At 36.0% G+C, this 23,163-nt stretch overlaps 2 protein-coding genes across 2 annotated transcripts; one reads left to right on the top strand and one right to left on the bottom strand.

Annotated features, from left to right (window-relative positions):
• The first annotated feature begins 44 nt into the window (after positions 1 to 44).
• On the top strand, positions 45 to 17,507 carry LOC138323197 (programmed cell death protein 2-like). Its single transcript, XM_069267611.1, has 6 exons — positions 45 to 195; positions 3,883 to 4,043; positions 5,312 to 5,986; positions 6,210 to 6,317; positions 13,256 to 13,407; positions 16,834 to 17,507. The coding sequence occupies exons 1-6, from the start codon at positions 112 to 114 to the stop codon at positions 16,959 to 16,961; spliced, it is 1,308 nt and encodes a 435-aa protein (XP_069123712.1). The 5' UTR covers positions 45 to 111; the 3' UTR covers positions 16,962 to 17,507.
• Positions 17,508 to 19,231: 1,724 nt separating this feature from the next.
• On the bottom strand, positions 19,232 to 23,153 carry LOC138323199 (membrane protein BRI3-like). The gene is made up of 4 exons (XM_069267614.1): positions 23,022 to 23,153; positions 21,701 to 21,755; positions 20,976 to 21,217; positions 19,232 to 20,403 (listed from the first exon to the last, which is right to left on the bottom strand). Exons 2-4 carry the CDS (start codon positions 21,747 to 21,749, stop codon positions 20,272 to 20,274), a joined length of 423 nt encoding a protein of 140 aa, XP_069123715.1. The 5' UTR covers positions 21,750 to 21,755; positions 23,022 to 23,153; the 3' UTR covers positions 19,232 to 20,271.
• Between the last annotated feature and the right edge of the window lie 10 nt (positions 23,154 to 23,163).

Raw genomic sequence — 23,163 nt, 5'->3', positions numbered from 1 at the left:
CCGAAGTGATCAGTATGAAGAGCGTTGATTGGTCAATAAAAAAGACGAAATTGTGCAGTTCTGATCTGATTGGACAATAATTCTATTCCCCATTGTAACTCACGTGGGAGAATGTCAACTTTACTTGGAGTTCCAGACGGGAAAATCGGAACTAGAACAACCGATTTCACAACTAACAAGATTGGAGGAATCCCGGTTAGTGTCTTATGAAGTATAAATTCGGTAATCGAATAAAAAGTTCCCGAAAAAACACTGATTGACACAGCCATGTGAGAAGCATGTGTGTCACAGGGACTTGTCAAGTTTTCTGTATCCATGACCAAGAATACCTACACACTGTGTTGGGTTCAATCTAATGCTCCTTTATAATTATTATAAGTGAACAAGTTGGGACATATGAACTAACTACTTTGTGGATTATATAGTTTGTACAAAATATAATATGAACATACATGTACCAATTTATGCCCCTGTTCTCACCCAGATAGCATGCCCATGTTGGCCCAATATTGGCCTAATGCTGGCAGTTACATCGGGCCAGTATTGGCAGTTGACATTGGCCCGCTGTTGATTTGCAAATTGGTCCATTGTCGGCCCAGTGTGTCGGTTCTATGTCGGCCCAATGTTGGCATGTCGGCTTTTGAATGTCAGGCCAACATTGGGCCGATGTAGAAGTTAGCATTTATATTGGCCCAGCATTGGCCCAATTCCGGCTATCTGTTGGCTCAATGCTGGTCTGATGTTGGTTTGTCTGATCCATTGGGTCGATGCTAAATATAAGCATTAATTAATTTTAAGCATGGTAAATACCTCTCTCATTAATACCATAAATTGCATGGTTCCTAATTAAACACCAATCCATTCCACATGAGCTGAACAGGTTATTTCAACATTTGATATTTACATTGCTTCTACTGATCAAAATAGACTTTAAAAGCTCATATTCTTCCATATATATATATATTTCTTAAAAAGACATTAAAAATACAGATTCCAAAACTTAAACCCATATTAATTAAATGATGAAATAACCTGTTATGAAATATTTCTAAAATTATCAAAATGTCAGCAAAGAAAAATGCAACTATTAGATATGGAATAACATTGTAGTGTATTTTTCTTTCTTCAAAAACAATAAAAGAAATATTTTTTTTAAATCATAAAGTTTAAGAGCATGCCAGTTGTTTTTAATGGATCAAACCTTTTGTGGTATTTCCCGAATCTATGTTAATTGTTTGTGTATTCATAACAGTTTACTATATTTCTTCTGGATATAAAAAGAAATAACACCAAATAAGCTTGTATAACGCTCACTGCACTCATAGCAGATGTGGATCATTGATAGTGCCCGCCTGCGGAAATTAAACTTACTTGTAAATACTTGTACACGTAATGGTATAAGTATGACCAGAAGACCGAGTCAAATATGCAAAAATTTAAATTCAAGCAATGAATCTCGCAGATACACACAGAGGAGAAAGACAAAAAATAAAATAGACCTGGGAAATAAAGTTTTTCATTTACATTATTTACGGTTCAAACCATTTAAATCAACTCACGGTCATTAGAGAAATTCTAGCAACTGTGTGTAGTACATAACATTGTTTCATTATTTTATTGAAAGTTTTTTTTTCTGTCACTCGTCGCATTGGTCTAATGAAACTGTATTGGGAATCGGCCAATTTGCCAATAATGGGCCAACATTTTACCAATGTAAGCAGGCCAACCATTGGGCGTACAACATCGTACCAAATTGGGCCAACTTTATCATCCCAACCGTTGGTCGTACTCCATCGGGCCAACATTGGGCCATTGATAGTACACCGACTGCCAGCGGTCACCCGACCGTACGACCATTACCCAACATCAGGCCAATATTGGCATGTTATCTGGGCAACTATTTTTTTAACTATAAAACATTTATCTGTTTGATTTTTGTAAATATATTTTTTCATATTTACCAATGTTACTTAAATGTTCAACTACAATATATGAAAAATTTCTCAAATGGAAGAGCTATATATTGGTTATTGCATGCCTGTCATATTTTTAATAGTTCCTGTATATGTTGAATCACAGGAGTTTGACGTTCTGTCAATAATATATATAGTTTACATATACAAAAAATACCCCAATATACTATATAAAAACATATAGTATATAGGGGTATTTTTTTATATATGTATACTATACATTATTGACAGAACGTCAAACTCCTGTGGTTGAATTGTTACTGCAGTATATAATAATTTAAATTATGATTCAATTAAGTGAAGTACTGGGTGGATAATGAGAAATGCCACATTGTGATATCCAAAAATGAACTGAAACTATCGATCATTATGAATTAGTGAAAACTCCCAGAGCACCATCTTTAGGATATATACACATTACAACTGGAACTACTGTGATAATTTCTTTAAACTTAGGAATCTAATTGATACACCTGACAAATTCCTTTCAATTTTAATACTTGATATTTTAAGCAATTTAAAGCTTTGAAGGCATAGTGTTACATTTGTATGTCTGTGATACATTTTTAGGTCAGGATGACCTATTGTCATCGTGTTTTGTCCGTGCGTCACTATTTATACAAAAGCCTACTCCTCCTTAACCATTGAGTGGATTACATCCATATTTGGTGTGAAACATCATTGGGGAAGGACAATCATATTTGATATAAATGAGCCTGGTCTGACCCCAAGGGGCTGAGGGGTGGGGCCCCCAAAGGGCAAATTTTCTTAATTTAAGCTCTAAAATCCTACTACCCCTTCATCCTTGGATGGATTTCATCCATATTTGGTGTGAAACATCGTTTGGGAAGGACAATCATATTTTATATAAATGAGTTAGGTCCGACCACTAGGAGCAGAGAGGCAGGGCCCCAAAAGGGCAAATTTTCTTAATTTTAGTTTTAAAATCCTACTCCTCCTTCATCCTTGGATGGATTTCATCCATATTTGGTGTGAAAAATCATTGGGGAAGGACAATTATTTTTTAATATAAATGAGCCTGGTCTGACCGCTAGGGACTGAGGGATGGAGTCCCAAAAGGGCAAATTTTCTTAATTTTAGCTTTAAAATCCTACTCCTCCTTAACCCTTGGGTGGATTTCATTCATATTTAGTGTGAAACATCATTCGGGAAGGACAATCATATTTTATATAAACAAACGAGTAAGGTCCAACCCCTGGGTACAGAGGAATGGGGCTCAAAAGGGAGAACTTATGGTGAGGACAATCATATTTTATAAAGGACGTCTTAGGACGAGGCAAGACCCATTGGGATAGAACGGAGGGGGTACAAAATTGGAGCTTTGCTGAAATTTGGCTTTAAAATCTGACTCCTCCTTCATCCTTGAATGGGTTACAACCACATATGGATGAAGGGCAACCAAGTTTGTTCATCAAATGACCGTTACCTATTTCAGAAACTTACATATTCAAGAAGGAGTTCCTTGTATTGCTTATATTAATTGTTAACCACTACTTTATACTGTGACTTTGTTGTTTTGAGCCAGGAGTCAGGTGACCGTTAAGGCCTATGGGCCTCTTGTTTTTGTTTATCCAAATTAAAATTCATAATTATATCTTAAACAAGACTATTTTCAGGAGTCAAACCTAGTTTATTAAAATTAAAGAAAAAAGTGGTCTCTAGATTTATAGCCAAGTGGTCTTTATACACAGGTCAAATTGTGTTATCAATGATTGTTTAGGACCCAGAGAAAATGGTCTTCACACATTTAGTGCTTGTGTATATGATTGATTTATTGATAAAATTCCTGAAGTAAGATAAGAAAATATCATTCATAAATGACATAATTTTAAAAAAGATCATTTGGTAATGCATGCACTTTCATAACTATTCCATACTTTTGTTTCAGGATTGGATAATTCCAGGAAGTAAAATACCAACATGTCGAAGCTGCAGTAGAGTTATGTCCCTTGCTGCCCAGCTGTACTGTCCACTGGAGGGTTCTCTATACCACCGAACTCTCTATATCTTTTCGTGTCACAACAAGAGATGTTGGGGGAAATCAGACAGGTATGTTTAAGTCAGTTTAATTTTGTTTATCCAATGCTCTGCATGTCACTGAGGGTGTTAGAATTGTACAGCTGCCTCCACTGCATGATTGTAAAGGATGACTAAAGTTGGGAAATTTTCTTTTATGTTACTAGGATGTTATGAAGGCCTTATCAACTAACCAGCCAACCAATGGCAGAACAAGAATATATATATATGTGAAGTTGTCTGATAATGTTGATGTGGTGGTGTTGGTCCAATGGTGTTGATCTGGTGGTGTTGATCTGGTGATGTTGGTCTAGTAATGTCCAAGGATGTTGATTTGGTGATGTTAGTTCAATGGTGTTGATCTGGTGGTGTTGGTCTGGTAATGTTGGTCTGGTAATGTCCAAGGATGTTGATTTAGTGATGTTAGTTCAATGGTGTTGATCTGGTGATGTTGGTCTGGTGATGTCCAAGGATGTTGATTTAGTGATGTTAGTTCAATGGTGTTGATCTGGTGGTGTTGATCTGGTGATGTTGGTCTGGTGATGTCCAAGGATGTTGATTTGGTGATGTTAGTTCAATGGTGTTGATCTGGTGGTGTTGATCTGGTAATGTTGGTCTGGTAATGTCCAAGGATGTTGATTTAGTGATGTTAGTTCAATGGTGTTGATCTGGTGATGTTGGTCTGGTGATGTCCAAGGATGTTGATTTAGTGATGTTAGTTCAATGGTGTTGGTCTGGTGATGTTGGTCTGGTGATGTCCAAGGATGTTGATTTAGTGATGTTAGTTCAATGGTGTTGATCTGGTGATGTTGGTCTGGTAATGTCCAAGGATTTTGATTGGGTGATGTTAGTCCAATGGTGTTGATCTAATGATGTTTGTCCAATGATGTTGATTTGGCAATCTGATTAAAATCAGCTGTTTGATACTCCGCTAACTTGAAATAGAACTTGTGGTACATGTACATGATCATTGATTAGCTATAGACTTCTGTATTACATCATATAATTGTGCTGTTGGGCGTTTTTATGTGATAGTGATCTGTTGAAGTTATTCTGGCTATTCTGGCAGTGGTCTCTGACCATATATTAGTCTCTTTACTATCAATAAAATTGTCAACCATGAGCTATCGGTACAACACTTACAGCAAATTATTTTATTGATAAAATGTCCTATGAAAGGTATCAATTGCAAATGTTTAGAATACCTTGCTTTTGTTCTAAAATGGCAATGGAGGTTTCCCTACTTTAGAATATTTCTGTTCATAACCATTGAAAAAAAATGTTCTTTTCGTTTTCTTCAGTTGGACAGCTTTGAGATCACAGAAACTTGATGGCAGTTTAGCTGCCAAGACAGAGAAGTCAGAGAAAACGAAAGCCAGTGCAGCATTTGATGACTGGGGTGTTGCTGCAGACGACTGGGGAGTAGATGCTGATGACTGGGAAACTGAGGCTGAATGTCAGAGGTCAAATGTCAATGATGGGCCTGACCTCGGGACAAACTGGAGAGATACTTTAGTTGGACCTGGAGCAGGAATGAGAGGCTGTTCACCAGAAACACAAATATCTTCTGATCAGAGTGAGAACAGGGTTTTATCCACAAGAGAAACTGATCTTCAGGGAGAAATGGCACAGTTAAATGTTCACGATTTTGATGATAGTGATTCTGAAAAATCGGGCTCTAATATTGTAATGGACACCGATAGTGTTACCATAAAAGTAACAGAGGAAAGTGTTGAAGGAATGATGAGTTTACTGGCTAGCAAAATCAAAGAAGACAAAGGTCAAGGTCAGAGTAGTTCTGAAGAGAGTTGCCATGGAAATGGCCCTGAGCTTGTTTTTGAACCTTATTATATAAGTGTTTTTTATGAATCAGAAGCTATTGAAGACAACACCTTTCATATACAAGAGCTAATTCGAAACTATAAAATCCAGGAAGGTGAAGATTTGGACATGATGCCAGCTGAAGGCAAGAAAGGGTATGTCACGACATTGATTTCTTTTCACTTCTATGTTATAGATTTATTTTGCTGTATGTGCACACAAAATATTACACCAATACAAAATGTATCATCATGGTTCTAAATAATAGTTTAAAAAAATAATTAAAAAATTTAAAATTGATTCAAAAGACAATTGTATAGTTGTGCTAGTGATTTACTGGCAGTAAATTAATTTGATTTTATTCTTTATGATCCAAAGGTTTAAAGGAGGGGCTGAAAACTATGAAGAGGACCAAGTCGTCCACGGCGATAAATATTTCTACAAGTTCAGTAAGAGAATGGCAGTGTGTCCACAGCAATGTATACGGTAAGTATAGACCTCAGTTTATGTTCTCCTTTGGAAAATGTTAGAAAAGGCAAGGTAATATATTACAAGGTCATTCCTTGTACTGATATTCTTCTTGGATTAAGAAAATAGTCAACTTCAACATACATTTTGCATTTTCCATGCTGCAGCAAATATATTAGAAATAGGCCATTACTGGTAAATGAATCCCATATCTGTGTTTTTCTGTTACAGCTAGTACATTTTGTTTAAATTCTAAACTCGCAAACACAAAATATTTAGAAATTCTGTGTTTCTATAAAACTCAGTTCTTATTCATAGTACATATATATTAAGCCATAAGCTGTGAATTTTTAGCTCACCTGGTCCGAAGGACCGAGGTAAGCTTATGGGATACCGCAGCGTCCGGCGTCCGGCGTCCGGCGTCCGGCGTCCGTCAACGATCGACTTCTTCTCCATAACCGCTGGTCGGATTTCAACAAAATTTGATTGGTAGCATCCTTATGGGCTACTAACTGAAAATTGTACAAATGATGGTGCTGATCCCCCGGGGGCCTGAGGGGCGGGGCAAAAAGGGGTCAATTTGGCTATTTGCATATAAACGACTTCTTCTCTGAAACTAAGCAAGAGATAGCACTCATAATGCAATGGTAGTATCGTTATAGGGTAGGGATTCAAAATTGTACAAATGATGGGGCTGACCCCCCGGGGGCCTGAGGGGCGGGGTCAAATGGGGTCAATTTGGCTATTTCCATAAAACAACTTCTTCTCTGAAACTAAGCAAGAGATAGCACTCATAATGCAATGGTAGTATCGTTATAGGGTGGGGATTCAAAATTGTACAAATGATGGGGCTGACCCCCGGGGGGCCTGAGTGCTGGGTCAAAAGGGGTCAATTTGGCTTTTTCCATATAAATGACTTCTTCTCTTCAACTAAGCGTGGTATAGCACCCATAATGCAATGGTAGCATCCTTATAGGATGGGGATTCCAAATTGTGCAAATGATGGGGCTGACCCCCCCGGGGGCCTGAGGGGCAGGGTCAAAAGGGGCCAATTTGGCTATTTCCATATAAATGACTTCTTCTCTGCAAATAAGCATGGTATAGCACCCATAATGCAATGGTAGCATCCTTATAGTGTGGGGATTCAAAATTGTGCAAATGATAGGGCTGACCCCCCGGGGGCCTGAGGGGCGGAGTCAAAAGGGGTCAATTAGGCTTCTATTTCCATATAAATGACTTCTTCTCTGCAAATAAGCATGGTATAGCACCCATAATGCAATGGTAGCATCCTTATAGGGTGGGGATTCCAAATTGTGCAAATGATAGGGCTGACCCCCGGGGGCCTGAGGGGCGGGGTCAAAAGTGGTCAATTTCCATATAAATGACTTTTTCTCTGCAACTTAACATGGGATTACGCTCATAATGCAATGGTTACATCCTTATAGGGTTTGGATTCAAAATTTTGCAAATGATGGGGCTGAACCCCCGGGGGCCTGAAGGGTGGGGTCAAAAGGGGTTAATTTAGCTATTTCCATATAAACGACTTCTTCTCTGCAACTAAGAATGGAAGAGCACTTATAATGCAATGGTAGCATCCTTATAGGGTTGGGATTTGAAATTGTACAAATGATAGGGCTGACCCCTGGGGCCTTAGACGGCAATAGATGCGAGGTCAAAAAGGTCAATTAGGCTACTACTTTCATATAAATTACTTTGTCTCTGAACCTATGTATTGGATAGCATATTTGTATGGTATCAATAGCATCATTGTATGGTTGTGATTCAAAATTAAACTTTGGGAGTCAATTTTGCTTATTTTTCCAATTGTCAGAGTCTTGTAATAATTACTAACAAAAAACCAGGTGAGCGATACAGGCCCTCTGGGCCTCTTGTTTGGCTAGTTACATTATTTGTGTTGTAAGGTACCAATGGAATGGGATTGTTAATTACATTATTTGTTTCGTAAGGTACTGTTGGAATGGGATAGTTTCATTACATTATTTGTGTTGTAAGTACCATTGGAATGAGATTGATTGCATTACATTATTTGTGTTGTAAGTACCATTGGAATGGGATAGTTTCATTACATCGTTTGTGTTGTAAGTACCATTGGAATGGGATAGTTTCATTACATTATTTGTGTTGTAAGTATCATTGGAATGGGATAGTTTCATTACATCGTTTGTGTTGTAAGTACCATTGGAATGGGATAGTTTCATTACATCATTTGTGTTGTAAGTACCATTGGAATGGGATAGTTAATTACATAATTTGTGTTGTAAGTACCATTGGAATGGGATAGTTAATTACATTATTTGTGTTGTAAGTACCATTGGAATGGGATAGTTTCATTACATTATTTGTGTTGTAAGTACCATTGGAATGGGATAGTTTCATTACATCATTTGTGTTGTAAGTACCATGTGAATGGGATAGTTAATTACATAATTTGTGTTGTAAGTACCATTGGAATGGGATAGTTACATTACATTATTTGTGTTGTAAGTACCATTGGAATGGGATAGTTTATAGTTTCATTACATTATTTGTGTTGTAAGGTACCATTGGAATGGGATAGTTATATGACATTATTTGTGTCGTAACGTAACATTAGAATGGGAGAGTTACATTACATTATTTGTGTTGTAAGTACCATTGGAATGGTATAGTTACATTACATTATTTGTGTTGTAAGGTACCAATGGAATGGGATAGTTTCATTACATTATTTGTGTTGTAAGGTACCAATGGAATGGGATAGTTAATTACATCATTTGTGTTGTAAGTACCATTGGAATGGGATAGTTACATTACATTATTAGGTCATCTGACCGAAGGTCAGGATGACCTATTGTCATCGTGTTTCGTCCGTCGTCGTGCGCCGTCCGCCGTCCGCCGTGCGCCGTCCGCCGTGCGCCGTGCGTCGTGCGTAAGACTATTTATACAAAAGCCTACTCCTCCTTCATCCTTTGATGGATTTCATCCATATTTGGTTTGAAGCATCATTAGGGAAGGACAATCATATTTTATATAAATGAGCCTGGTCCGACCCCTAGGGGCTGAGGGGTAGGGCACCAAAAGGGCAAATTTTCTTATTTTAAGCTTTAAAATCCTACTCCTCCTTCATTCTTGGATGGATTTCATCCATATTTGGTGTGAAACTTCATTAGGGAAGGACAATCATATTTTATATAAATGAGCTTGGTCCGACCCCTAGGGTCAGAGGGGCAGGGCCTCAAAAGGGCAAATATTCTTAATTTTAGCTTTAAAATCCTACTCCTCCTTCATCCTTGGATGGATTTCATCCATATTTGGTGTGAAACTTCATTAGGGAAGGACAATCATATTTTATATAAATGAGCCTGGTCCGACCCCTAGGGTCAGAGGGGCGGGGCCACAAAAGGGCAAATTTTCTTAATTTTAGCTTTAAAATCCTACTCCTCCTTCATCCTTGGATGGATTTCATCCATATTTGGTTTGAAACATCATTGGGGAAGGACAATCATATTTTATATAAATGAGCCTGGTCCGACCCCTAGGGGCTGAGGGGTGGGGCCCCAAAAGGGCAAATTTTCTTATTTTAGCTTTAAAATCCTACTCCTCCTTCATCCTTGGATGGATTTCATCCATATTTAGTGTGAAACATCATTAGGTAAGGACATTCATATTTTATACATTTGAGATAGATGTGACCCCTAGGGGCTGAGGGGTGGGGCCCCAAAAGGGCGAATTTTCTTATTTTAAGCTTTAAAATCCTACTCCTCCTTCATCCTTGGATGGATTTCATCCATATTTGGTGTGAAACATTATTGATGAAGGACAATCATATTTTATATAAATGAGCTTGGTCCGACCCCTAGGGGCTGAATGGTGGGGCCTCAAAAGGGCAAATTTTCTTAATTTCAGCTTTAAAAACCTACTCCTACTTCATCCTTGGATGGATTTTATCCATATTTGGTGTGAAACATCATTTGGGATGGACAATCATATTTTATATAAATGAGCCTGGTCCGACCCCTAGGGGCTGAGGGGTAGGGCCCCAAAAAGGCAAATTTTCTTAATTTTAGCTTTAAAATCCTACTTCTCCTTCATCCTTGGATGGATTTCATCCATATTTGGTGTGAAACATTATTTGGGACGGACAATCATATTTTATATAAATGAGCGTGGTCCAACCCCTAGGGGCTGAGGGGTGGGGCCCCCAAAGGGCAAATTTTCTTAATTTTAGCTTTAAAATCCTACTCCTCCTTCATCCTTGGATGGATTTCATCCATATTTGATGTGAAACATCATTGGGGACGGACAATCATATTTGATATAAATGAGCCTGGTCCAACCCCTAGGGGCTGAGAGGTGGGGTCCCAAATGGGGAAATTTTCTTAATTTTAGCTTTAAAATCCTTCTCCTCCTTCATCCTTGGATGGATTTCATCCATATTTGTTGTGAAACATCATTGGGGAAGGACAATCATATTACAAATGAGCCTGGTCCGACCCCTAGGGGCTGAGGGATGGGGCCCCAAATGGGGAAATTTTCTTAATTTTAGCTTAAAAGTCCTACTCCTCCTCCATCCTTGGATGAATTTTATCCATATTTGGTGTGAAGCATCATTGGGGAAACACAATTATATTTTATATAAATGAGTCTGGTCTGAAACCTAGGAACTGAGGGGTGGGGCCCCAAAAGGGCAAATTTTCTTAATTTTAGCTGGCTCACTTCCTGTTTTAAGGTTTCAGTCTCCGATCTCAATGAAAATTGGTCTATAGGGGTTTTAATTGATGCCGAACAACATGCAAACATTTTCGTAAAGATTTTGGTATTCCAAGATGGCCGCTGGCCCACTTCCTGTTTTAAGGTTTCAGTCTCCGATCTCAATGAAAATTGGTCTATAGGGGTTTTAATTGATGCCGAACAACATGCAAACATTTTCGTAAAGATTTTGGTATTCCAAGATGGCCGCTGGCCCACTTCCTGTTTTAAGGTTTCAGTCTCCGATCTCAATGAAAATTGGTCTATAGGGGTTTTAATTGATGCCGAACAACATGCAAACATTTTCGTAAAGATTTTGGTATTCCAAGATGGCCGCTGGCCCACTTCCTGTTTTAAGGTTTCAGTCTCCGATCTCAATGAAAATTGGTCTATAGTGGTTTTAATTGATTCAGAAGGGGGAACTTTAGGTAAGGACAATCATATTTTATAAAGGACCGAGGTAAGACCCATGGGGATAGTATGACCGAGGTCCAAAATGGGAGCTTTGCTGAAATGGCTTTAAAATCTGACTCCTCCTTATATTAATCCTTGAATGGGTTTCGACCATATTTGGATGAAGGGCTACCAAGTTTGTTCAACAAATGACATTTACCTTTTTCAGAAACTTACATATTCAACTAAGGAGTTCCTTGTATTGTTTATATTAATCGTTAACCAATACTTTATACTGTGACTTTGTTGTTTTGTGCCATGAGTCAGATGACCGTTAAGGCCCATGGGCCTCTTGTTTGTGATGTTAGGTACCATTGGAATTGGATAGTTACATTACATTATTTGTGTTGTAAGGTACCAATGGAATGGGATAGTTAATTACATCATTTGTGTTGTAAGTACCATTGGAATGGGATAGTTTCATTACATTATTTGTGCTGTAAGTACCATTGGAATGGGATAGTTACATTACATTATTTGTGTTGTAAGTACCAATGGAATGGGATAGTTAATTACATCATTTGTGTTGTAAGTACCATTGGAATGGGATAGTTACATTACATTATTTGTGATGTTAGGTACCATTGGAATTGGATAGTTACATTTCATTATTTGTGTTGTAAGGTACCAATGGAATGGGATAGTTAATTACATCATTTGTGTTGTAAGTACCATTGGAATGGGATAGTTTCATTACATTATTTGTGCTGTAAGTACCATTGGAATGGGATAGTTTCATTACATTATTTGTGCTGTAAGTACCATTGGAATGGGATAGTTAATTACATCATTTGTGTTGTAAGGTACCAATTGAATGGGATAGATACATTACATTATTTGTGTTGTAAGTACCATTGGAATGGGATAGTTTCATTACATTATTTGTGTTGTAAGTACCATTGGAATGGGATAGTTACATTACATTATTTGTGTTGTAAGTACCATTGGAATGGGATAGTTACATTACATTATTTGTGTTGTAAGTACCATTGGAATGGGATAGTTAATTACATTATTTGTGTTGTAAGTACCATTGGAATGGGATAGTTACATTACATTATTTGTGTTGTAAGTACCATTGGAATGGGATAGTTTCATTACATTATTTGTGATGTTAGGTACCATTGGAATGGGATAGTTACATTACATTATTTGTGTTGTAAGTACCATTGGAATGGGATAGTTTCATTACATTATTTGTGTTGTAAGGTACCATTGGAATGGGATAGTTACATTACATTATTTGTGTTGTAAGGTACCAGTGGAATGGGATAGTTATATTACATTATTTGTGTTGTAAGTACCATTGGAATGGTATAGTTACATTACATTATTTGTGTTGTAAGGTACCAATGGAATGGGATAGTTTCATTACATTATTTGTGTTGTAAGGTACCAATGGAATGGGATAGTTAATTACATTATTTGTGTTGTAAGTACCATTGGAATGGGATAGTTACGTTACATTGTTTATGTTGTAGGTACCATTGGAATGGGATAGTTACATTACATTATTTGTGTTGTAAGTACCATTGGAATGGGATAGTTATATTACATTATTTGTGTCGTAACATACCATTAGAATGGGAGAGTTACATTACATTATTTGTGTTGTAAGTACCATTGGAATGGGATAGTTACATTTACATTATTTGTGTCCTAAGGTACCATTGGAATGGGAAGTTACATTACATTATTTGTGTTGTAAGTACCATTGGAATGGGATAGTTACATTATATTATTTGTTTCATAAGGTACCATTGGAATGGGAATCCACTATACATTTCTCAACCTGACCCTAAATTGACTTCAGTACTAAGATGTAACCACTGTGGAGATCAGACAGCGTATGAACTTCAGCTGCTCCCAACGCTCGTCAACTTTCTCCGTGTACATGACAAGTCAGGTCAGAATCTTTTAAAACATTTGTATATTTCAACAATATTAAAAAAAATCTTACAAAATGTTATGGATGAGTACCCTGTTACCTATGTTTCCTGAGATGTAAAAGTACTTCACTTATTTCAAATACTGCTGAGCCTCATTAGCTTCAACTTACCGGTATGTTACTTGTTTCTTTACATTCCAAATATTTTTTTTGTAAACTTTGCGCAAGGGATGAATTTTTGCTTATTATGTGATTAAAGGTGATAAAAACAGAACGGACATGGAAAATGAGATAATACGCTAGAAACATTTGTAATGCCTATCTGAACATATACCAGTTTGATATTTACTTATATTTTGTCTCTAAATAGTAAAATTAATGAAAGCAATCTTCACATCTTTTCGACGACATATTTTTTTCTATGACTTACCTCCCTTGAGTTCCGATGAGTTGTGACGTCATCTGAGACAATCAACTACCGGAAGCCGGTGTGCCGATCGCGGAACTGTCAACATGCATGTGCATTTTAGCCACATGTCTTAGTACTTATGGAAATACACACGGAGAAAAATATGTTATATTTCGACTTATTGGGTAGCGTGATTTATCCCCTACATAATGACACATTATTGACGTCATAACCTATGAAATGACGTCACTACATGTAAATAATGATGTCATTAATGTCGCGGGTACATATGTCATGTGGCTTATGGTGTGCCAGGGGTTAAACCACGAATGAATAAGTAGTTCTTTCCTATTCAGTCCACCCTGGAGTAATACGACTGTGCATGTATGTAATTTATAGTTTACACATAAAATTAACCGAGGAGTTTTGATATACATAGAATCTACTGGTAATTTTATGAGCGAAATAAGATCGTAGCGAAAATGGACAATTATTGGGGCCCACCTCTTTAGACCTACGTTTTAATAGAAAATCATCTGTTACAAACATACGGAGACATGAAAAATACATGCAGATTAAAAGAAAAAAATCAATAATTCATAAGTTGTGTCCTTTTGCCCCCCATTTTCCTCGACTGAAATGTTCTCAAAATGCGCATTAAAAATAAAAGAGGTCCTTCTGCACATTTTTCATACTTCATTTTAGGGATTTTCATATTTATTTTGGGTTACACAACAATGTGCCGGTGGTGTGAAACAGGTATGTTCAGATCTAGTCCGCGAAACCTGCTCATATCATTAGGCTTTATTAATTATTTTTTTGGCCTAATACATAGGGGGAAAAAAAGCCTAATAATATAGGCAGGTTTAGCAGACTAGTTCAGATCGAGCAGGGTTGCATAATGATATGACGACATTCACAATTATCATTATTTAATTGCAGGAATTTAAATTCGAAAAATTACCATGTTAAGAACGCTCTAAAGTCATCAAAATACATCGTAAAACTCATCTCAGCAATCATAAATACATTTAGTAATATTTTTCCTTCTCGGGGGAGACCTTAGGACCCCCAAAAAACAAAATATCTCGCCTTAAGCCCTCGCAAAATCATCAAAATACATCGTGAAACTCATATCTCAGTCATTCTAAATTGTAATATCTTTATCAGGGTCTCCCCCGAACCCCCAAAACACCACAATGCTCGCAAATTTGGCCAATTTTAGTACTCATTAATTTCCTGTTATAGTACATAGCACACTTGCGTATATATATGTAGAATGCGAATTTTACCGTTTTTTTTTATTTAGACCCCTAGATCGTTTCATAATGGTCAATAGGCTATCTAGTGTGCTGTGGTCTGTGCGTATACTTTTAAAATTTACTAAGGTCGACAGGTTTCTTATTTCCAAAACTCCGCACGGTTAGAAGATTTGTGTTTTATAAGAAATATATGTTGTTTCATGGTCCTGTGTTAGTTGAACTATTACATGTGTATCTTGTCCACGAGTACATGTCATCCATATTAGGTCATTGTATCTAGTTTCTGTGTTTTGTGTCCCGTCTTTTTTATCGGCCGTGCGTGTATTGTTACTACTGTACATGTTATTCTATTTCGTACACATCCGTAAAACTCATTATAGAACTTTAAGAAAATAAATAAGTCTAGCCCTTTCTGTGCGGTGTTCTGAAAGATTAAGCTTCAAATAGGAAATATAGAGGTGTGCAGTACGTACATAAGGCGGGATAGGGGCACGTTTATCGCGGTATGATAGGGTTTTGGATAGGGTATGAGGAATGTTTTTTTTTTTTTTTTTTTTTTTTTTTTTATAAATATGCATTATATGTACATGTATGTGCATGTAGCATGTAGTCTCATTGTAATTTGGGTCCATTTTCTTGTAAAGTTATATTTCTTCTTGTTGGTTTAACTTTAAAGTCTATGTTTTGAGTTTTAAGTTACAGACAAAAGTCAAGTGCAACCCCCTTGAACCTGAGTCAGTGGCACACACGTACACGGTGTCAAATGGCTTTTAAAGATGCTCCACCGCCGACAGAGCATAAATGATATTCACCATTTGAACAATAATTGGTGTTTAATCGTGTATATATATGTCTAATTAACACAAAAAATAATATAGAATAATTCATTTCGCCTTTGGTGCATGCGCAATCAGTACTTCATTCCATATAGGATATAGTAACACGGATTTTTTTCGGGATGCAATTAATTATATTTCATGTTTTTAACTTAAAGTAAAATTAGAAGCTCACAAACTGTTCAATGGTGGTAATGGTGTAAAGTAAGTAACCTTTGTAACTGAAGAAAAATACTAAATCGTCTGCTCCTGTTTTTGATAGTTAAAATTTACCATTTGTCAGCGGCGGAGCATCTTTAACATACTGAACATAACAATTTTATAGCCCAGAATATGACGATAAGAATGAGTAAGCTATCGTTTTTATTATATCATTGTATGTTATAGATTATATATTATATTTCCACTATTCAATATAGCAACTACACGTAGCGAGACTGTTTTAAATATCTATAATCGCCAATACCGCAACACTGCCCCATTGAGTTTCCCGGCTCTTGTCACAGCTGTTGGTCTCAGATGACGTCACGAATCTACGGCCACCTGGTGATATCAGGGGCGATAAGCGATGCGATCGTTCTAGACAAGGGTCGTTGTGGACTTCGTTTCAAGCACATTTTATGGAAATTACGTCAAATACAACCTGTATTTTTTGTTGGAAATCATAAAGTGCACCACAATAAACAAATATCAACACAAAAATAGCATATTTAAAATCTGTTTTTATCACCTTTAAGGCCATTTTCACAGAAAAAGTTTTCACATCACATAAAGTTTTGTGAATATATAAACTAAATTATTACCAATTACCAATACCAATTATATATGGCGAAAATAATACAAATGTGAAATGTTTACACTTGCATATCGAGAAATTAAGCACTTACAAAAAAATCCACGTTTACAGTATGCTATTTGAATGTATTGTTTTTTACAGACCCGGCAACAGAGTTTGGTACAGTTATTGTGTACAGTTGTCGTGGAAGCTGTTGGAAGGATACAGATATAACGAGGTCAGAGGTCACCTATGTACAGCCTGACACTGATTATAATCTGTTCAGATAACAGTAGTAGTACCCCAGCTAAGTATGACCTGTAACCCCAACCCTCCAGACAACCCAAAGCGGGACTTCCAACTTCCCTGACAACCAGAAACCCAAAGCAGGACTTCCAACTTCCCTGACAACTAGAAACACGCAATGGGAATCCCAACCTCCCAGACAATAACAAACCACAGTTAGAGTCACAACCAAGATCTGAGAAACTGAAAAAAGTCGGTGATCTTGTGTCATCCACATTCAGGAAATACTGACATCTTCCCAAACAAACATTTCAGCTTTACCAAAGAAAGTGACAGCTTCGATGGGATATCTGATACCCAGCATTGGAAAATTATAAAAAGACTGTGTTTGAACTATGAATCAGGTGTTGGAATTAACTGGAGGTCTACCATAAACTCTTCATGCAGCCAAAGGACAAACACTGAAGTAAAATTGTTTCGGTTTATTTCAACAAATGTCTGAATTTAAACTGGATAATGTGATTTCATGAATGATAACAAATAGACAATTACATGCATTTACTATTTACATTAAATACTTTAAGAAATGATATTTTCTTTTTCTTTTCCAAATCTGTGAATAAATAAACTTATCTAATATGATGCCCAAGATCAGCAAAATTTCTGTGTTATAAAAAATGGTGTTGAAACACAAAATTTTAAAAAAAAACAGAAACTTCCTAGCTTGATCATGAAGGAATGTCAAAATACTCAGGTGCCATATTAGACAGGTTTTACATGTGAACATTACTGTAAACATGTCAGCAGAATCTCATCTACTAATTCCAGTGATGAGTATACATATTCACACTTTCTTTCGAGTATTTCTACTTCAATGTACTTATCTGGTAACATTTGTTTTACTGTAAACCAACTTATTTTTGGGGCAAATAAATTTTGTGTTTTCATGTCAGAACATTTTCGCAGCAATTTATTATTTTTGCCGACCAATTTATAATTGATCTCGAAATATGCAAAATTTAACTGCTCATGGTTTACAGTATGAGCTAAAATAAGAATATTTTTATATGTTTACGTAGTAACAAAAATGTGAAGATATGAATACTTGACCAATTCCTTGGTAACAGATGCTGTAATAATAAAGTTCTACATATAAGTATAATTACAAATGTACCATGCACATACCGATGTATACTGGACCACATGAGTAAGTTCTGTTTTGTTATTGCTAAAACATGTCTGACTTTTGTCTCTATTGATCTCCCTGATAAATACATTTCTGCTTGTTATTAAGAATTACATCATTTAAATGTAATATCTCTCTTAAATTTACAACATTTGTAGAACAGGTTTTATTTACTTATTAGGCAAGAATAAAAGGGTGGCAGAGATCTACGAAGAAAACTCTAAAGAAAATCTATGAAACAGAATGAACAGGATATTGAAAAAGATAACTCTTTACTCCAAAAATATTGGTGGGAGAATTAGAAAATGAGTCTAATCCCATAAGTTTGGCAGTTGTCTTCTTCAATCTTTTTGAACACTATATAGCTAGTTATCACACAAATATAACATACCCACAATCTGGTAGTTAAAATGGACAATTTTAAGTACTAGGCAATAACATGCATGTCCTTGTAGATTTGTCAGTTACTGACTGACACTAGAGCTTCGAGGCAGCTAGACACAGTATTTCATCAAGTAGGTTATTAAAATCTAAACTTGACATAGACTTAATAAAATATTGCAGCATAAATAATAACTTAATCAACAAGCACATGTTCAATGTTTCTTCTTCTGTTTGATTTGTTTGTACTTATATTGAATAACTACAGCCATTTCATCCTCAATTTCCAGGGTTACAATTACATACACTCTCTTCATTTCATGTAACCCCTGCGGACTGAGGATGTGGTCATTTAGAATGTGCAAGTTTGGTAATTGGGGAGGAATTGAGTTTCCCATGAAAAATCACTTTCTAGTGGTCAAGATAAACCAACTACACATACTACTCACATAGCTTGTGCACGTGGCTGGTAGCAGAATGTTCAATATTTAAATAACTTTATCACCACAATTGCTTTTGTACATTAAGTGTTTGATATTAACCTCTGAATACAAGTACTAAATCAAAGTATACATAGCCAGGGAAATTGACAGATAAACAGAAAATGTCTTTATGTGGACCTTTCTCTACATCAAGCCCTCGTTGACAACAAAAATATAGAAATAAAAATCAAACATAAATTATACATATACACTGTAGTAATGTATATAAAGTAGAAATATTTACAAAGACGGCTGGTTTTTGATAATAACTATTCAAGTTAAGAACACAACAGCAAATGTTACAGATAAAAGAAAGTAAAGATCTCTAGAATTATTGCACTTTAACTATACATAAACTTATCACTTTGAAGCAAAATTCCCAAAACTCCGAAAGCAATCCATGTAACATGTTCATTAAAATATATCACAAGGCCTATTGACACAAAAACATAAGTCAATGGTCCTTTTGAAATCTGTAGAATGCATTGACCTTACATCTATATTTATCAACAACAAGGACCAGTATTTCATAATTCATATATATATACATGTAATATAATACACATGCTGATGCCTCAAATCTACTACTATGTGAAATGTGTGTAAAAATATTTCAAATTACAATCTGTCTACAATAATCAACATTTCAAACCAAAGAGAGTGACCTAATTATTTCTACCACAGTCAAGTACTGAATACAGACAATCTACATAATCTGTTTATGTATTAATACACATTGTTTCTTATAGGGACAATACGGGGGTTTCGAGATCCCAAAACGACGAGGGTAAAATTCAGTTTACCGTCGATTAGTCCCACCATCCGGTGATTATGACATCATCATTTGTTTCGTGACGTCATAATCACTGGAGGTGGGACTAATCGACGGTAAATTGTACTTTACCCACGTCGTTTTGGGATCTTGAAACCCCAGTATTGACACGTGTGGTATTCATTTTGATTTATCATTGTTATCATTAGTACTGAATAATTTCACACCCATCAGATTTATTCCTGACAAATAGAATTTTAATATACATACATGATATCCAATATGTTACTCTTTATCAATATCTACTTAATATGAATGAACAGAGTAACAACATTAGATACAGTGTACTGGGATGGGACGGCATTGTGTGGATAAGAGAACACAATTTGCTCTTTATGTTTAAAACCAAATACATTTCCCATAAATCAAATCCAATTAAAATGAGATATGAATAGCATGTGCCTCCTTTTTATCATCATGCATCCCAGATAGAGTTTATAAGTATCAAAGTCACAATAGAATGTTTCCACTTTTCAGTCGAACACTGCTCCACAATTTGGACATCGTCTTTGCCTCATAGCTAGGCAGCACAGGACTCCCAAAGGGAAGAACAAAATGGCACAAAGTACTCCGAGGCAAGTGTAGTCTTCCTCTAAAACACCAACCTAGGAAACAAAACAGACATGGATGACACGGGAGTTCTGAATCAGCAGGTGCTATTGTAATGTATAAGTGGTAATGATATGCTCCATCCCTATAAGTTATATGTCAAAAGCCATATTAGTACAGACTCTGATTTTTAAAACTGCTTCTACTCTTAGTACCACAACTTTTACAGTATCCGGTAATTATGTTTTACAAGAAAGTCTATTTGCAACCAGTGCTATGTACATGTAGTTGCATTAATTTAATTTTATTGCCAGCAAGTTTGTGTTTTTTTTAATTATTGATATCCAACACAAATATTATTGTACTGAAATTATAGTGGATGTAATCTTACCTAACTAGCATTTTCATGAATAACTCAAACCTGTCTTACAGCATTTTGGTAAGTCAAACCTGTCTATAAAGATCACCCAAATGACAGAGGGAAAATGGTCTTTCTAGCCAAGTGGTCTTAATACACAGGTTGGATTGTGTTGAAATTGGTTGTTTAAGATCCTACAAAAGTGGTCTTCTTAAGCTGGTGGTCTCTATACAGGGGTATCTCGCTATGACAAAGTACCATTAAACTTACCCGACATGCTGGACACCCTCCAACGACGACGATCTGTGGAGCAGGTTGTTGGACAATAACACTATTACTATTATAACCCTGTTGATAGCCCTGCTGGTATCCTGCTGGCGGTGTGTTACCGTATGGTGGACCAGTGTAGGCTCCTGCTGGAGGGCCCCCGGGGTTGGTATACCCTCCCTGGGGCACTTGTGGAGGATACTTCCCTTGTGGATATTGCGGAGCTCCTGGTACTGTTCCGTAACCTCCAATACACAACAACATACAGCTATCAGATAATAGTGTAATATTCTTTAAGAAGATGTTCTTGAACTTTCCAAAACCCATAGATCAATTTCAATTAACCTCTTCATACAGCCAAAAAACAATATCATCAATGGTGAGTTAAAAGTGTCCCTCATCTATATATGATAAGCAGCCCATTTTGTTACATTTTTTGAGAGCTATGGGCACTTTATGGCAAATATTTTATATTGCTTCAACAAGTTATATATATACCAAAAAATTAGAATGAATATTTGGTGACTTAGAACATAGGATATGTACAACCCAAACAAGATTTTTCTGAAAATGAAGGTCAAATTTTCAAAATATATGCCACAATAACCTGCTTTTGATAACTGACACATCGCCTGATCTTTGTGAATATACCAAGTTTGAAGTTCATGTCACTGAGAGTCTTAAAAATCAGTACATTATCAAAGTAAAGTTACTAAATTTTTTTTTACCTTGTTGGCCTGTAACTTCCTGGTAAGGTGGTGGGTCACCTGAGGACATCTTTACCTGAAAATCATAGTACCCATTTTATAATACATGTAATAATAATAAAGTTATAACAATTTTTGCTATCAAATCCTTTTCATCATTAGTATTTAGATAACATCTGATCTCCAGTACAAATTCATGTTACATTTATTGTGATTCCGACTTTTAGTTAAGATTTAACTTTTAAAGGTACGTAGATAGAACAAATGTACATGTGTATGTAACTATCCTTGATACTCCAAGGGTTACTGTAGTTTTACATTATAACAAATTAAATATTACATTTGTTTGTTATTGTAAATTCATATTAGGTCATCAATAAAGAATGTCAATGCTTTTCTCTGTTATTGATAAACTATCAATTTCGTTTTGGAAACATATACCACAAGTTTATAATATGGGAGTTTGGAGATCCCAAAATTAAATGACATGGGTAAAGTACAGTTTACTGTCGATTATAGGCTCACCTTCCGGTGATTCTAACATCACATTTTGACATGATTTTTTTGTGACATATCATATTAACAGGAAGGGAGACTAATTGACCATAAATCCTACTCTACCCGTATCATTTTGAAATCGCATAACTCCTGTATTATGTTAACAGTTTTCTGTGTAAATTAAAAAATTTCAGCATCAGATTCAATCACAACTCAAATTGTCGGTTAATTATGGAGTTATCTTGCAATAAATTGTATTTGTATGTGATACATTACCACCAATATCATTATGTAATGTCACAAGTATGGTATTGATAATTATACAACTACACTGATACTAGCTGATACTTTTCAAAAGTATATTAAATGGTTATTGTGTAAAAGAAGTGGGTCACTGTAGCATTTATGAAAAAAATATACATGTATACACATATAAGCCTATGCAATATAAAATCTGTACACTCATACAAAGTTCTGTGTTTTGAACACTTCATTTTTTTTTAAAATTATTGTTACATATCCCCCCCCCCTTTTTGGTCATATACAGGTGATAAATGAAAGAAAGAAGTGCAATATATATCTGATATACATGATAACAGTATTTTGCTAATATTGATTTGTATGAACAGTTACACCAGTTCACCACAAGCTATAGCTATAGCTGTATATAGCTGTAGCTGAGTCAGAGTCATATGTGGTTTTTGTTTGCAAGTCCAGTAAGAATAACTGTTAAGTATTGCACAACTTTTTAACATTATAAATGTGATGCCTCTAATCAAGCTAAGATGAAATCATGTACAGAATTGTAAAACATGGAAATCGTTAATTTCCAGTTTATGCCTACCTCAAGAGATTAGGAGATGATTTTTACACTGTTTTGGTCTGGATCGTCAACAGCTTTCAGTTTGTCACAAGACTCTCAGCTCATTCGGGATTCTCGTATGTTTACCTTACTCGATTCCTCTTGAGCATTCATTGTTATCAAA

Source organism: Argopecten irradians, chromosome 5, assembly GCF_041381155.1.
Source record: "Argopecten irradians isolate NY chromosome 5, Ai_NY, whole genome shotgun sequence".
Lineage (NCBI taxonomy): Eukaryota > Metazoa > Mollusca > Bivalvia > Pectinida > Pectinidae > Argopecten > Argopecten irradians.
Note: the sequence above shows the minus strand (reverse complement) of the source record. Positions and strands in the feature narration are given on the sequence as shown.